The following is a 17,638-nucleotide window of genomic DNA, read 5'->3' on the forward strand; positions in this document are numbered from 1 at the left end:
TACTTAGTTTCTCCTGGCATCTCTTTGGCACAGGGGCAATGTTGAGAACCTAGGTCCCGAAAGGCCAAGAAGGCAGGGGACTGACTTCGTGACTCCTTGGTTGGTGGCAGGTGCCCCAACCCCAACCCCAGCTCAGCTGTGCCTCCTCCACTCTTAGGCCCCCTCCCCAGCCTGCCGTAACCAAGGGCTGCCCAGATTTTCTGGACCAGCTCTGAGTCCCTATAACTTTATTTTTTCCAAACTAGGCAGTTTTTTAAAGGCTTCACTAAATGTGATTCGAGTTTTCTCCTTTTTTAGGACTTCCATTGCAAACATTCTTAAATCAGAGGATGAAAGCCTTTGCTTCCCCCCACATGAGGGGCTCACCTGCAGCCATCCAAAGGAGGACAGGCACACTGCACAGTGACGTGGAAAGATGATTATGCTGTCATGACAAGTGGCGAGAAAATCTGGATCCACACTCTGGAAATGATATAATTAAAATAATTTAAAAAATTTTTTTAAATAAGAAAAAGGTGGGAGAGCTGGGAAGGAACTACACGAGAATGTTACCAGTGGTTGTGTTATGGTGGTGACATTACAGATAATTCTTTTTCTTCTATTTGCCAAATCTTCTGTCATATATGACTTTTAGACTAAATGGGAAGGAAAATTCCTTTGGGATGATCCATCCCAACAAAAACCAGAAGATTTGATCTGCACTCCTTCTTGCTCTGCCTCAGTCCAGGCCACTTGGCCCCCACCACTTTGATAAAACAGAGAGGGGAAGCTCAGCAGGACACCCTGGAGAGCCTGCCAGGCCCCTGCCATGAGGGCTGCCATTTTCCCCACAGCCAATCTGGGAGTGGAAGGCTGAAGGGCTGCATCGGGTTCTTTGGCCTCCATAACCAGGGCCCTGTTGTTCTGCAGGTAGCAGAAAGGGAAGCGAGGAGCCCTCTCTCTGGGCCTCCTACTGCCTTTCCCAGGTCTGGAGCCAAGGGCTGGAGCAGGCCACCCTTGACATTTGTCCTAGCCAGGCACAAGAGCAAGGCAGCCCTGTGGTCTTAGTCTCGTGCATGCAGGGCTGGTGGGTGTGCGGAAGTCCAGTTACTGAGAGGACACGACTTTCCCTTTCCCCTGAGACTCTCTCCTCTCCCTGGTATTGCTCGGGACCCCATCCAGAAGCTAGTCCAGCCTACCCTGCCACTGTGGGCCTGGGCCAGCCCACTTTCAAGCAGGCAGTGGTAGAGTGGCTCTGAACTTTGGACCCAATCAGACCCTAGTTCAAATCTTGTCCAGTTTTGCCACTAACTAAATGAGCAATCTTGGGAAAATGACATGCAATCAGAGCCTTATCTGAAAAATGACATAATAACCCCTTTCTGGCAGGGCTGGGATTAGGGTCTTATGAAAGAAGATGGACAGAAAACACCTAGTACTGGCTCAGCAAACAACATCTGTTGCTGGTGCTCCTGTCTCCCTGGCCCATCCTGAGCTGGGCTTTTGGGGCTGGGGTGGACCCTGGATTTGATTTTAGGTGTCAGCCCCTTTTAGTGCTCTGCTCTTCTGGCCCTGCCTCTGAGGCTGGCTCTGGAAAGTCATGTGACTTCAGGCTGGCGACTTAGCCATCCCTACTTCTATCCCTACTTCTCTCTGTATTTATGCTGCTGGCTCTGGGGGAGTGAAGTAATCCTTGGGGAGAGAACCTCACTCTTTCTTGGGGGGGTATAATCACTGTCCTCTTGCTGGAGGTTAGATGGTGATGGTGAGAGGGCTGACTTCCCCCTGGCCCTCCTACCCTGGCCATGCAGGGTCCTTTAGGAGACAAAGACTCTAGTCTATAGGGTTCTGGTGGAGTGCCCTTAAAAAACATGCACGAACTTTGGCGGTATTTCTGAAGCACAGGCCTATTGTGTAATACTTGTGGATTATTATTATTATTAATATTATTTGGCACTCTGCAGTTTGCAAAGCACTTTTGCCCACCTCATCTTATTTACTCCTCCCAACAAACGACCTTGTGGGGGTGATACTGTTATTATCTGCATTTCACAAATGAGGCCATTGATTCTCAAAAGAGGAAATGATGACCACAGGAAAGTGATAAAGTGATGTAGGACCTGACTGCAAATCCTGGAGAGTAAACATGGGCTCAGTGGCAAGTCTCCTGGGGGTTCTCCCTTTGTTTTGAGCTCTTGCACACACCCAGAGGAGGTCCTTTTTCTTCTCCCTTCTGTTGAGAAACTGGGAATCTAATTAAAATGGTGGCGGTGGGGAGGGGAAGGAGCAGTGATTTTCCCCAGGTGCTGGGTGTGAAGTTAACGAAGGAAGAAGGCAGATGCCTTGGTGCCATGGGTGGTATTTCAAGTGTAGGAGGGTTGCTGGCTCCACATCTGGGGCCTGTTAGGTGGCCCCCACCAGGATATGACCTAGTCCTCCCCATGCTGCAGCCACAACACTGGGGAAGAGAACGAACTTCTGCTTTCTGGTGCGCCCCTGGCAATCGGGGGAAGAAAAATCTCTAGAAAGGCTTTCCAGTGAGCAAGACCCCCCACAGTGCTCAGAGGGGGCAGGAAAGGAACCCCTTCTCCCACTCGTCCTCTGTCTGGGTCTAGTCCCCATGTCACCTACCTGCTAGAATGGGAGGGATTGCTAAGACCAGGAGAGAACTGCTGGCAGCCCGCCCAGCCTCCATTTCCTGGTCTGTCTGCCGAGTGAGTGTGGTGGCCCAGGATCCCACCACCTGGGAGGCCCAAACCCAGTGACAAAAACTTGTTTCCAGAACCTTTGACTTCCAAATTGCTGTGGGGTGTCATGGGGGACGAGGGAGGAAGGGAAGTCCTGTACTCAGTGTCCTGAAGCCAGCCGTCAGTTTAGTTTGGCTGTGGCCTGTCCCTCTGCCACTGTGGCCAGCGTGTGGTGGTCCTATTTCCAGCATGAGTGGCAGGAGCACAAATGTCCTCATTTGCTGTCAGTCAGCTTCCTAAAGTGAAACCCTAGCCTAGAGGTCCCAGGACCCTCCCCAGGTGGGCGGGCACATAGGCAGGGCCTCAGACTAGTTCCTGGAAACATTAGGGCCCCTCTCCCTGCTCTGTTCAGTGCCTCTCTCCAGGATTGCTCAAATCATAAAAGAAGGCATTATAGTAACGGTGACCATTTATTGATTACCTACCATAAGCCAGATACTGTGTAGGCGTTTCATTTATAGTATCTCATTAGCTACCACCTTCTCCTGCTTCTTCTATATCCTGCTTTAGAAAGAGGTATACTATGTAGAGAACATGTCTATGGTTTCTAGTTCGTTACATTTGTTGCTGATAGATTAGTCCCCCCAAAGCTTTGTTTTCATGGGGGGAAGTAAGACTTCATTTATATTGTTTTGCTTTGCAGGAAAACTTCCAGAAACCTCAGTGTGAGCCAGGCCCGTGGCTGCTGGTGTCCACAGGGGGCACGACCTCTGTAGACATGTCACCTATAATTCACAACACTGTTTGGTCCCAGCCGTTCTTCCCGTCAAGGAGGCTGTATTTTAGATGTCTTTCTCTCCCTGCGCCACAACTAAGATCTTTGCTATTAGAATTGGAGGGACCCAGCTTCTGGGTGCAGCTGACTGGTGGGCCGTGGTTCCCCGCCTCCCAGCCACTGGGCCCTGGGACGCTGCCCCTGCAGGAGCTGCCAGCAGAGCGGAGGGTGGAAAAGGGGAACTTTCTTCCAGCTGGTGGCAGGAGCTGGCTAGCCAGAGGCCTTTTTCACGGCCCGATACAGTGCGGCTCTTGTGTTTATGAGCTTTGTGAGATTTAGATCACTCTGTATTAGCCACAGGTTTTTTTTGGGTCACATCAAAGGGTAGAAAGCCATGGAAAGAGTTCTTTCCCCATGAATCACACTTCCCAAAAATCTAATTCTCTGAGAGGAGCTGGCTTGCTTTATAGGGCTGGGAGGAGAAAGGGGATAGCAGGGGCTCCTGGGGAGTTTTCCTAAAGAAACCTCTAGAAGGCTGGACAAAGGAATTCTCAGATAGAAGAAGAGCCAGAGGAAGAAAAAGGCCCACTGGGACCAGATTGATGGACTAGGGTTTGGGGGTTGGGGTGAGATGGCAATGGGGCTTCAGATGCTGGTGGCCTGGAAGGATTGGGCCCCTGCATTGTACGACTCCAGAGAGTGCCCCAGCTTGTTCAGTGCACAACCTGCACAGCCACACACGACAGCCTTGTGTTTCTTTGCTCCCTCCTGGATGGGTTGGGTATCTCTTTAATGGGCTCCCATAGAATCCTCTAAATGGTCATAGATTATAGTTATCCATTATAATTATGTGCATCCCATTCCTGGCCATTTCAGTTATACCTTTGAGGACAGGGGCCAGCCATTTCTTCTTAGCTTTTGCTTTCTAGCCAGGCAAATAGTATATGCTCAGTAAATGTTTGTGGAATGAATGAATACACATTGTTGAGAGACTTCTTCTAGCATTTGGGGAGTGGTATGGCTAACTTAAGTATTAGGGGCCAAGAGGGGCTTTGATGCCTTTGAAGAAAAAGTACTATCCAAACACACCAACTCCTTTAAGACCCAGATTGACCACTACTTGCTTTAGGAAGCCCCCTGATGAGTTCACTTAGTCCCTCCTTCATTTCTCAAACCCTTACCAGCCCCTCTCTCAGAAATCATGATGGGTGCCCTTGAGAAGCCCACAGTCCTGATGGGGTAACACACATAGATGCTGACCATTACAGTAGAGGGGTCAAAACTATCAGAAAGGCACAGTGAGGCATGTGCAGAGGCCACAGGATGCTAGGAAGGGAGTGGCTTACTCACTGCCAGAATGGCAGGCTTCACAGAGAGGGTGACAGAGGCAGAGGCTTGAAGGGAGGGGCTATCCCACAGACATGGAAGGAAATTGTTTTTGCTGTGCTCTTTTCCAGGCTTTGGCTCTATCGAGCACAGAGAGGTCTATTGCAAGGTCACCTGGCCAGTAAGTAGGTCTCAAACCTGATGCTCCAGCTCCATATCCTGTGATATACCACTGCTCCCTACTCCCAAGCCTAGGCCTTGATAAACTGTCCATCTAGAAGCTCCCGTGGCCTCACAGAGCATTTGATGTAGGGGTGGCCTCAGCAGTGGCTCTGGGGATTATTCTTGAGCCATCCAGTGACCTGCCTGGGCCTCCTGTTATCTGTACTTGTCCTGTTCACAGTCCAGCTTGTTCCCAGAGCCTCACCTATCTCGCTCCACAGTTTGATTCTCTGCTGACCTACTTGGCAGCCATCATGCTTCCTGCTTTGTTCCCCAGGCCCTGCATGGCAACCTCCCTCATGGTGGATTATATGCCTTTACACCCTCGGGCATCTGGACTCCAGGTTGCCATAAGATCCGGGGGGCTTTAATTCCTCCTGGTCTAGATGTACCTCACTCCACCAAGCCTCCTGCACTGGCTGAGCCCAGACAGCGTCCCTCCCTCCTGCTGCGGGATAACCCCAGCCAGGCTCCTCTGCTGGGACTTGGTCTCTTCCCTTAACTCACCATCTGGGACACTGCCCATCCTTGCGCACTGGGCTGCAATAGGAGAGAGGACATGGGCTCCATAGTCAGACAGACCTGGTTCAACTCCTGCATCTGCCAGTTTTCAGAAAGTTGTTAACTTCCCTGAGCCTTATTTTCCCATCTGTAAAATGAGAACGTTAATACCTGCCTCACAGAAGCCTATGTACAATATGTGAAAATGCTCTGTTCTGTACCTGAAACGTGGCTTAGGACGTGGGAGCTGCTAGCAGCTACTGCTTGTAAAAGCTTTTCTCTATCAAGGCTTTGGCTCTCTTGAGCACAGCAAGGCTAAATGTGTCCTACAAGTTCACATGGCTAGCATGTATGTCTCAAAGCCAGTTCTTCTACTCCATACCCTGGGACATGCCAGCATCTCGCTTTCTGTCTCGACCTCAGGCCTTAATAACCTGTCCACCCTAACGGTTTTATTTGACCCTGTGGTATACAGAGAAAACTTGGTGTAGCCTGTTTTACAGGGAGGAGATTTGGGCTCAGTGAGAATAAGTGAGTTGCCCAAGGTTGCACTGCTCATCAGAAGGGAGCTGGGTGAGAACCTGTTTTGATTCCCCGTACTGTGGCCTCAAAATAAATCGTTCCCAGCTCTTTTCCTCCATTATCAGAGCATCCTCACCCTATTCTGAGAAAGCCCTCTCTCCCCATGCTCAGAATGCCAGCAAGTCTGGGCATAATTCTGGCTCTTTCTGTGGTCCCAAGCAGGCCCTGCAGGAGGAGAATGCTGAGAAGGACACCCCAGGTAGGTCTTGGGGTGTTGGGGCTTCTGGGGGCTGAAGAACAGTGTCTGGAGCCCTGGAAAGGAGGTTGTGCTGGTTGAGATCCCCTCCTCGTAGCCCTGAGTCAGCCCAGATTCTGCTCTTCCCGCACCCCAGCCCCTGGCCAGAGCAGCCCTGTGGTCAGTTGGCGGCTGCCGCCCAGCCCCCAGCCCTAGGCTGCCAAGGTTGGCAGCCGCATGGCCACGCTGCACAACTCTGCGCCTCTCCTCCTCAGTTTATTCCTTCCAGATACACAGTTGCTGCTTTGTATTTGGATCACTTTTCTGTGTTATGGTATTTTGGTGGTTTTTCCAATCCCTCCCTCCCCCCTTTTCCCCGTGGCAGGATTCCTAAGAAGAGGAGTTTTGGGAGAAAGCTGTAAGCACATCTGCTCTCTGGCTGCAGCATTCCAGGAGGGCCCTGTCAGGGGCTCAGGTCCCAGGGAGCCAGGACCCGCTGGGCAGTGGAGGCTGGAGGGCAGGGTACAGGGCCCCTGGCAGTTGAGGCCTGTGGTGGGCATGCTCACTGCAGCAGGCAGGACTGAGCCTCAGGGCCGTGGGTGCTGCCAAAGTCCTGGAGCCACAGCTCGCCAACTCCCTGGCCCTACTGGCTGTGGCTGCTGGCTCTCAGCTCAGATCTGTGTACGCCAGGCTTGGTGTGAGAGAGAAGCGAGGAGCCTTCAAAAACACCCTGGACTTCCGTTTCCTCTTTTGTCAGCAATCCTGACGGGCTGGGGGTCCTGTGTGTGATGAGTGTGGGAGTCAGTGTGGGAGTGTGGGAGTACACTCATGTGTGCTAGAGAGAGTGTAGTGGTTACACACAGCCTTAGCCGTCACAGGGCCTGGGTTCGATTCCTGACTTTACCACCAATGGCTGTGTGAACTTGGGCAAGTTACTGTGCAGTGAGGATAATAACATGTCTCTCTCACAGCGTTGTTGACAGGTGAGCTGAGGTAATACATGAAAGTATTTCTTGGCACATAGTAATCGCTCAATAAATGTTTTAGCGATTCTTATTATTATTATGTACACATGAGGGTCTACATGAAATTTAGTAGATTTGGGATGGTGCTGCTTGGACTTTGGATTGCGAGTCGTCTGGGAAGCTTGTTAAAAGTGCTAGCGTCTGGGCCTCACCCGCAGATTCTGATTCAGCAGGACTTGGGTGGGCTCAGGAACTCACGCTAATGCAAAGGCCCTGGTGATGCTGATGTGGGTCCAGGGGCCCATCTGGAGTTGTTTGAGGTGTCGGGGTGAATAGATCCTTGGAACCCTGGGCTCAGGTACATCAGTCAGAACTGCCTTGCAAATGTAGCTGAGACCGGATGCAGGGCTGGAGTGGGATGAGGTGGAAAAGGGGCACAAGCCACCCCAGGCCGAGCCTCGAGGCTCTAGAAAGGAAGTAAAGTTTTAAGCAAGGGATCGGCACAGTCTCACTGAGCGATGTGGGTTGGACCAGGCTGGTTTACAAGCCCAGGGCCCAGCAGATGTCAAGGAGGGTATACAATGGCAGTCAGTTCAAGGCCAGAGTAGCAAAAGGGCCTATGCCCGGAAAGCAGAAGAAGCAGTATCTGGCCCAGATGGAGCAGCTGTGCCAATGCCCTCCTCCCTCAGACTAGGCATCTGAGCTGCTGGCAGAGCCTCCAAGCGGGGCCTGGGCTCTATGTGCCGATCCCCACACCAGCGAGCCAGACTGCGGCCAGACTCCAGGGTGTGGCTGAGGATAGGAATTCGGCCCTGTCAACTCATCCCCTCAAGAGCTTGTAGTTTCTTGATTTATTTTTCTCTTAGTAAAGATCTTTTAGAAAAATTCCTTGTTTTGACGGAGCTAAGGAAAGAAGGAAGTGGTGTGCGAAGGCTGGGGGGAGGGCTGTTTGCCTGCTGCAGGGAAGGGACTAGGGACTAGCGGTGGGACTCCAGATGTGGAGCTCACCCCTCCAGGAGCAGGCTGCTGGGACAGCTCTGAGAGCTGGGTCTTCCTCACCTGGGATCCCCCCTTCAGGTGCTGAATTTGATGCGTCTGTACGTGTGTGTGAAGTTGCATGGGTGAGTGAGTGTGTGTGTTTGTGTACAGGTGTATGTACACAGGTGAGTGTTGTGTGTGTATTCATTCAATTCGTTTAGCAACAACCATAAAATATTTACTGAGGATGTAATATGCACCAGACACTGTTCTAGGTGGCTGGGGTACATCCGTGAGCAAAAGGAAGATCACTGCCCTCGAGAAGCTTACATACTCTGGGGATTTTGTGTGTCTAGAGGGGATGGATGTGTGTTTGTGTGTACGAGTGTGTTGTGCACATATATATGAAGAACGAAGAATAATAACAGGTGAGTGCACCGGCAGACCTAGGTCAGGAACCATCTACTATTTTCCCGGCACGATCCTGGACAAAACACTTAACTTTTCTGGGACTCCATTTTCTATAAATGGGAAAATAATCTCTTTCTCTCACAGTTGCTGTGAGACTAAATGTGAAAATACTAGGAAAGCTCCAGGCAAAGAACCTGGTATATGATAGTTGCCAAATGATATATTTTTCTTCATGTCTCCTATATAGTCAGAGGAGATATTTCTACATGTATATACCAAGCGTGTGTTTGTGCCTGGGTGAGGTGCCCCGTGTGTCAGAGAGGTGTGAATGTGTGGGTTCTCCCTGACTGAGAACCTCCTGTCCTCGGGACATATCTTGTGCTGTGGAGACATCTCAGGTCTGATTAAAGGTGATGGTGTTGTCTGGAAAGTTCCAAACCAGAAGGTCCACTATAAAGAAGGGAGAGAAAAGCTGCGAAGTCTGGAATCCCATGAGTTGGCCCATTTAAGCCTTGGCTTAGGTCTGTGATGAGTCTTTGCAGTGTAGTGTGACTGTTTGCAGTTTTGTGTTTTGCACACAGAGAATCTTGGTTACCCCTTAGTTCATACCTACCTGTGACAATGTGCAGCTTCTCTTTTCGCAGTTTCATGACTCCCTGGCCATGTTGCTCCCTTTTGAGACCTTATTCTTATCCCCCAGATCATTTGTATAAGTAAATCTGGAAGATGGACACGGAGCCGGCCCCCAAAGGCAACTATGGGTGCAGGACTGCATTTCTGGGTAATCTGCTTGGGATTTCTAAGATGCTTGTTTTCTCCCACATGGCAAGAAGCGAGACGGGTCACGTTCCTGCTCCCCTCCGTCTAAACTCTCCCAAGGAGAGAGCTCATGGCTTTGGCTGTGTCCTCTAAGAGGATGACTCAGAGGGTCCACCTTCAGCCTCAGTGTCCCTTCTCTGCTCCATGGCTAAGTGTCCATCAGATGTCCAACTGAGCAACTGAAACTCAGTGTGCCTCAAGCCCTATCCATCTCCTTGACCTCAAACCAGCTCCCCCTGGGCATCCAGCTGTTCTGATGGATGACTCCAGAGTTCTGCCAGTCGCTCCAGCTTGAAATTGCTGAGCTATCCCTCGCATGCCCCTGTTTCATTTCCCACAGCTAATCAGTTATCGAATCATTTCAAATTATTCCTCGAGCCAGTCCTTTCCCACTGCCATACCTGCTGCCACTACTCCCCGTGTCATGCTGTTTTCAACTCCTATTTGGCCTATTGCCAAGGCTTCCCCCTTGGCCTCCCTGCTCCAGACTCCACCTTCACAACCCGCCATTCCACCTCCTAAAGCACCATCGTGCACTCATTGCTCTCCCTCAGCCACTGCCCCCAGCTGCTTTCTCCACCCACAGCACCTTCTCTCCTCCATTCACTCTCGCCTCCAACCTAACTGGTCCCTTGTGGTTCCCAGTACACCGTATGCATTCCTGCTACCTTATCTTTGCTGGAGTCCTTTCTTTTATTTCAACCTTTTACCTAAATTCTAGCCACCTCCAATACTATATATAACACCCAAACATTTTGAAAACATGATGAAGAGAGGTAGGAAAAGTGAGGGGAGGGAGTTATCGTTGTTGCTGGCAGTTCTAGAGGTAGAGAATTTAGTTCACCTTTGGGGCGGATTTTGCTTTGTTTGGGGAAAATCAACACAAACCTGAAGCTGTGTAGTCACTGCCAGCCTGAATGCAGATGTTCGCTCTTCTGGTTCTGCAACGTAAATAGCCTGCCTTGGGAGGCAGGGGCTGCTTTTCGTTCCTTTTTAATCTAAGGTTTGAGGAGAGGAACTGTGGAGGAAGGGAGCCTAGACTGGTCTCTGTGGAGGTGACTATTTTCAGCTGAAGTTTGGAGAGTTGCTTGCAGATCACAGCCTTCCTGAGGAGGTTGGAGAGGGCAGGGCACTATTGCTTTGGGATCCAGGTGACACGTCTCGGCACATAGCTGGGGAGAAGGACACTCTGTCTATCTGCATAGAGCACGCATCCCTCCAGAACCCAGGAGTCATAGAGGAAGCAGCATCCATGGATGCTGGGGACCCCACAAGAAGCATCTCTCGCAGAGGCCTCCACGAGCCCCACCTGGATAGATGGACTTGTGCCATCATTTGAGATGTCCCATTGGGAGCTCCTAGAAATATTTGAAGGAAATACTGCATGGAGTGGGGCTCAGTGTCATTGCAGCTCATTGTTTAAGTAGCAACCAATCATTTATTCCCTAGGCAGGTGAAAACTAAATACACACTACACGTACCCGTGGTTGCCTCTGGGCACCGGTATTCTAGAGAGTCCATTTTCTTCTTTATATTTTTATGGAACTTTCCAAATTTTCCACTCTAAGCAATTGTAATGAGAAAAACAAAAGCTATGAATCAAGAATATTTTCTCTTTCCTTTCCCTTCTCTCCCAGCGGAAGCCTCTGCACTGCCTAAGGCTGCTGTGGTTTCTCCCCTTGCTGAACTCCTGCAGTAACTCTTGGGTGCAGATCCGCGTTTATTCATTGTTTTTGGTACTTGTGCCAGCGTTGGGAGCTCCTTCAGGATGAGGAACTCATCTCCTACTCAAGCCCTCCCCCTCCACTCACTCTGCTTTCAGGAGTTATTTCTCAGAACCTGCCTGTCCTGCTCCCACCCTGCACCTTCATACTTGCCGTCTCATCTGCCAGCATCCCCTCCTCCCTCATCCCAAACAGCGTGGGGGCTCCCTGCTTATCACCTTCGGTTTTGACTCAAATGTCACTTCTCAGCGAGGCTTTCCCTGACCAGGCTATTTATAATAGAATTGCACACCCTCCCAAGATTCTTGCCCCCTTGCTCACTGCATTTCTCCCTATGTCATAGATTTCCATCCTACGTGCTGTGCGTTATACTTCTTCGTTCTATCTCCTTACACTAGTATGCAAGCTCTATGAAGGCGAGGATTTTTGTCTAGTTTGTTCTCTGCTGTAATCTCACCACCTAGTATGTATGCTTAGTATGTATAGAAGATGCTCAATAAATATTTGTTGAATACGTGAGTACATTTTCTAATAACAATAGTTACCACGTACCAGATACTGTGGTAGGAGTTTAGTCATTCCCTCATTCGGTCTCCACAGTGTTTTGAGGTAGGTAGCATTATCTCGGTTTTAAAGTTGAGGAAACCAAAGCTCAGAGAGGTTAGGTAACTCAGCTGAAGCCACATGCTATCCTGTAGCAGAGGGGCCAGGAGCTTCCACTCCAGGAGGTCTCCTCTGTCTGGTGGGTCTGGTGAGGTGGCTGTCCCTCACTGGGCGCCACACCCAGCTGGCCTCCTGAATCAGCTCATGCTGAGGCTGCTGCTTCCCCCACTGCAGGGAGCACAGAGCTGCTGCTCAGAGGTACCATTCCTCAGAAATGGGCGCCTCTCCCAATAGGTCCCTTCTCATGACAAAAGGTCCACAACCCTACAACCAGAGAAGCCAGCTTGCCCCTCCCCCCCTCACTGCCTCTACTCTCTAGTTTGCATGCTCTAGGTTCCGGTGTAAATGAGCACAAGAAGTTTTCTTTCCTCCTCTCTAGGCCCATTTTCCCAAAGGGAGGGTGGTTGCTCCCCTAGCATCTTCTGAAGACTAGCGGGTAGAATACCAGCAAGAACCCAGAAGCTCTGGGCTCAAGCTCTGGATCCGCTGCTCCCTGGTTATATCGTGTGCTTGGGCAAGTCATTTAACTTACTGCATTGACAGAACAGAACAGAATTAGTCTTTCCCTGGGGTTGCCCTGCGGTATTGTAATATTGGCAAATGTGGACCCTGCCTCATGGGACTGTTGTACAGATGCTTGAGACAAAATGATTATCATCCTTAGCACCATGCCTGACACATAAAGCTTAACAAACGCCAGCTGCCATTGTTATTGTTCCTGCTTGGTTTGGAAACTGGGCAGGGTCTGCAATCAGCTCGTAGGATGGGCTGTGGGCGTGAATTGTAGCTGATGACCACTCCAATCACCGGTGAAACTCCTAGAGCTTCAGTTCTCGGAGTTTGTATTCCTTGTTCAAGGTCACATAGTCACACTTTTAAAAGGCCTTCATTAGGACACTTTTCAGAATACCTAACCTCTTCAGTCAGTACATTATGTTTCTGCTGGAAGGTAATTGTTGCCATCTCCGCTGGGCAGCACAATTTGAGGAATAATTTGCACAAGCATCAATTGCCACCATGACCAAAGCACGAAGCATAATTATCTCTAGTGGAAACTGTGATTGAGCCTGTGAATCGAGGCCTAATTTGCAGGGGCTGTACCTGAACTGCCGCCTCTGGAACACTATGTGCCTGCTCGATGTTGGGTTCTAATCAACCTGAGCCTGTTTCCAAACACTCATTCTCCACGTTCCAGTGCGTCGAAAGTCCCGACTCTGGTGTCAAGCTCTCTGCAGAGTCTGTGGCTGAACTGAGACCTTCCTATTGTCCAAGACATGATTCATAGTTTGCAAGGGAATTTCCTTTACTGGCTTTGTTTCCTAGTTGCAGTAAAATCAGTATGATTGGGAACAATCCATCTGCCACCATTCCCCCAGTAGCAAGGCGCTGCTCTCCCCACTCAAGTGTTTCACCCAGGAAGATCTAGTTCTATTTGTGCCTGAAGGGAAGGATATGGGGGATCCAGGCCTTCCTTTTCCCTCATGTGAATGACCATACACAACAGAATTCATCTCTTGCCCTCACCACGGCCAGTGTCTGCTTTACACATGGGCCCAGAGGCCATACTTTGAGTACTTCTGAGAAGCTGATGATGGCATCTGTGACATGGGAGGTCTTTCATCCTGAGGCCAGAGTATGTGTTCTGCCAGCCCTTTGTACCATCTGGAAACAACACTGGGAATCATATTTGCAGGTCCACAAATGTTATTTGATTGTTCCATGGCATGAAAAACTTAATTTGAGGCTTAGTGGAGAGAGCAGACTAAAGAAGGCTGAGGCAACACAGCCTTTAAGGGCAAAACATGCTGAGTTTGAGCAAAAACACACATTCTCCCTGCAGTCAGCACTCTGTGAGCAGTGGGGAGAGTACGCAGAGCTGGGATCAATGTGCACAGATAATTCTCCAACTTTACTTTCGCCTCTTTTACCCTCCTGCAGGCCAGTGTCTTGTCATAATTACCTCGGCTACACAATCCTTGTTTGTATCTCCAGAGAGTCAGTGATGTCTGAAGAACACGAGTCCAGAGACAGATGACCCAAGTGTGGGAGGAGCCCCAAGATGAAGGAAACGTAAAACAGTGAAAAGTGCAGGCTTTTGACTCAGTCAGACTTCAGTTCCAATCCTGGTTTTGTTATGCACCATTTGTGAGACCTTTATAGCTTCTCTGAGTCTCAGTTTGCTTAGTGCAAAATGGAACAGATAATATCTAAACTGTAAGAGTGTTATAAAAATCACTAAAACATATGTAATGCATAAAAAAGCTGGCTCATCTGAGGTATTGAATACATGGCAACATCTGTAAAATGGAGGTATTTAGTAATAACTTTGCAATGTGGTTGTGAAAAGTAGGGGAGAAAATGCCTTTGGCCTATAGTAGATGTTTAATAAATGGTACTGTTTTTAGTGCTATCCTTGCCAGCAAAGTCACATCTGGTAAAATGGGGAGTATTTCTGCTCTACCTCCCATAAGGACTGGAGAAAATTATATGTGCCTCGCTTGTTTTTTGCAGTTGTGATAACTAAAATTACACACAATATATTGAAAGCCAGGAATGGGGAACAATGTGCTAGAATGAAACACACTGGATTGGGGGGCAAGGGACTTGGGTTCTAGTGTTGGTGCTCTTTTGCTGACCAAGTGGCCATAGGTAAATCACCAAGTAATCACACCGTCAGGGGCAGGTGTACACACGGCTGAACTCTCAGCTGTGAGAAAATCAAATGTGAGAAATTATTGTTATTGTTCTCTGAGGATAAAGCCAGTCTTCCTTTTGTAATCTTTAGAACCCAGCCAAGTCCTTGGTATATAGTGGGCACTCAATATTTTTGTTTAATGAATTATAAACTGCCCAGAAGTCATATTTTTAATCATTAGTAAATTTTTTTTGCCTGTAAGTTTATAGCCTTTTGTCTCAGTGTGATCTGTTGGATCTCTGGTACTGTGTCCCACAGAATTTGTATTCCATGCTAACCTTAACATACTCAGAAATGTTTTTTTGATATACCTGAAAGTAGAAAAAAACTGGCAATAAAGAGAGAAAGCAGCTCTTCTGTATTTGGCAGCTAAAGGACAGTTTTATAATTCCCCCAAACCCATCTCTGGTTTGGTTACCACTTCTCTAGGTTCCCTATTATTTTATGTACCCATTCTACAGGATTTCTCCAGAGTGAAGGTGGTAAGTGTTGCAGAAGCCTGGGCTGCTTATGTAGATGACGCTTCATGGGTAGTCAATGTGAAGGATGCCTTGTAAGTCTCTTCTAAGTGGAAGGTGGGAGGTAGAAACATGGATGAGGGCACTGAACTTACCGGTGCCAGTGGAGAGATCTTTAAGTGTAACTTCTTGGTAGTAGGGTACACCGTATGTGCCTTCCCCACCCACACTACATACTATCCCAGAATTGTTCCACTATTTGGTCTCTGAGGGCTTTGGTAGAAGAGGGAACCTTGTAGCAGTGAGAGAAGGGAGATGGAGACCAAAAGGTTAAGTCACCATCACTGTGCACTGTAATAAACTGCCCTGGAACAAGAGCCCTGGCAAAGGTAGAATGCGTTTCAGATCATGACTTCCCGCATTACTGAGGCACATCTGTGATCTTGTCATTTTTAATACCATCTCCCACCCTCAACATCTTCTTCCTCTTTTCCTTCCCCTCCCCTCTACCCATTTCATCTTTTCCCCTTCTTCCCAAAGCCTGACTAAAACCTCAAGCGCTCCAGCTGGGTTAGGTGTCCCTCCGTGGCCTGCAACTGACTGCTCTGTGATTTCTGCTTTAGCTACTTACTGTCTGTCCAGTTCTGAGAAGGAGGACCTTCATATTGCTCAACATTCTATCCCCAAATGCCCCAAGTAGTGCACCACGCTCAGGATGATGCTCAGCAAATGTTTAATTTATTTGGTGTACCAGAGTATACTTCTAATTTATTGCATTTTTTTCTCTAGATACTATAATAGCTAAGCAAATAGACGTACATGTCAGTCTTTTTTCTTTATACAATAGACAAAAAGTGTTGGGAAGCTGGACACCAATCAGCTATTTTTTTTCCTGGTACCAGATCATCATACTGCAGAGTTCCTTCAAACCATGAAAGTACAGTAGTACGAGGCTGCATAAATTGTTCAAGATCACAGAATAAAATACAAAGTTTTTCAAACCATTTTTACAAAACCTGCAAAACTCTACAAAATTCTACAAGAAAAAGTAGAGCAATCTCATTTATAAACATCAATTTAACAGTGTATGAAATATAACATAGCCAAATACAAAGCTTAAATCCTAGTTACACAAATACAACTCAAGAAATAACAACCCTCCCCCACTTATACTATTTAGGACTCAAAAGTAGCTTCCACACCTGCCCCCTCGGGCTGACCACCTTTTCATCAGCTCTCATCAGAGCCCTAGCGTTGGCCCTGACCCTGCCTCTAGCCCTCAGCCCTGGCCGTCAGCCTCATCTGCCAGGGCCTCGCGGTACTGCACTGGCTAGTGCTGGGGTTCTTTCTTAGGATGGAGTTTGGCCACGAACCCCAGGATTGTCATCTTGCTGGTTTCTAGGTTGCTTCGGGGACCTCAAGAGAATTCACATTCCGGTGGACTGGTGTGAGGCACTCGCCTGCAATTGCGGTATCGCTGCTGCACGAAATCTTCCATCGTAAGCCTCTTCGGGTACCCAAAGAGGAAGTGGTACTTTGAGGCACATATCCCCAACCAACGCAGCATCTCCCAGACCTGTGCCTCCCTGGCGCTATTACCTTTCATGTAAATAAGGCCCAAGATCATCATTAATGAGACCCTCCCAGATCCTCCTCCTCCTCGAGGTTTTGGTTTGTTGATCAGGATGTGAGTGTGGTGCTTGCGGCCAAGTTTTCAGCTGGAAACCAAAGGCACACAGCAGATATTCTGTGGCCCTAGCGACGATCTCAGGGAACAGAGATTTCAAGTCACCGATAACGTATTTCACCATCTCGGAGCGAGTGATGGGACTCTTCTTTTTGTCCTTCACCAGCAGCAACTGCACCAACTCCGCCCCCGTCCGATCCATACGGCGGGAGGGCCTGCGCCCGGCCACCTTTCGGGGTGAGGGCGGGCTCCACAGCCCCCCTCTCCCTCATGGCGCCAGGGTCCTCCTTGGGGCTGTCCTGCAGCAGGGGGCTCGGGGCCTCCTCCTGCGAGGCGGTCAGGGTCTCACCGTCATGACCGCCATCCTTCTACCCCTCAGCCTGAGGGATGGGGAGAGTCCCGCTCTCGTGTTTCTGCAACATGTTTTCCCGCAGCCAGGTGCCCAGCGCGTACACGGGCCGAGGGGTGTGCGAGCCGCTGCACAAACCCCAGCGGAGGGCGGCTGGCGCGGCGGGAAGAGGACTAGGAGAGCTGACACGGGGGGCTTCACGGCTGCCGGACAGCACCGCAGAGAACGCGGGCCCGCCGCGCAAAACCCCCGGCACCGAACTTCGGCGCGGCCACTGCGCAGCCTCAGTACAAACGCGCGCGCCGGCTCGCGGGGCCACTTCCGGCCAACTCAGGCAAGATGGTGGCGGGGGCCACACGAAGACCCTCCCCTTCCGGCTCCCTGTCGGTTGGGGGTACGCGCTGGCTTCTTTGGATACCCGGTCTGTGTGGGGAATGTCCACTCCTCGGTGCCTTAGGCTGGAGAGCTGAGGGGCGGTACCAGGGTTTTCATTTCCAAGGCACGCGGAGTGGGGAGTGTTTCAGTGTACAAGGATGAAATAGGGATGGAGTTCTAGCCACGTCCTTTCAGCAGGTGCTTATTTATAAGTGTGTGTATCTATTAATAGGATTTTGAGTGATTTACTGTGGCTCAAGTGCAGAG

General features: G+C 49.6%; 1 protein-coding gene across 1 annotated transcript; it reads right to left on the minus strand.

Moving 5' to 3' along the window:
* Positions 1-15,676: 15,676 nt before the first annotated feature.
* MAGEF1 (MAGE family member F1) lies at positions 15,677-17,366 on the minus strand. The gene is given in 3 exon segments (XM_019735753.3): positions 15,677-16,666; positions 16,668-16,868; positions 16,870-17,366. Coding segments are annotated over 3 exon segments (828 nt in total). The 5' UTR covers positions 17,070-17,366; the 3' UTR covers positions 15,677-16,239.
* Between the last annotated feature and the right edge of the window lie 272 nt (positions 17,367-17,638).

This window comes from Rhinolophus sinicus, chromosome 17, assembly GCF_057876585.1.
Source record: "Rhinolophus sinicus isolate RSI-liver-muscle chromosome 17, RSI-T2T, whole genome shotgun sequence".
Classification (NCBI taxonomy): Eukaryota; Metazoa; Chordata; class Mammalia; order Chiroptera; family Rhinolophidae; genus Rhinolophus; species Rhinolophus sinicus.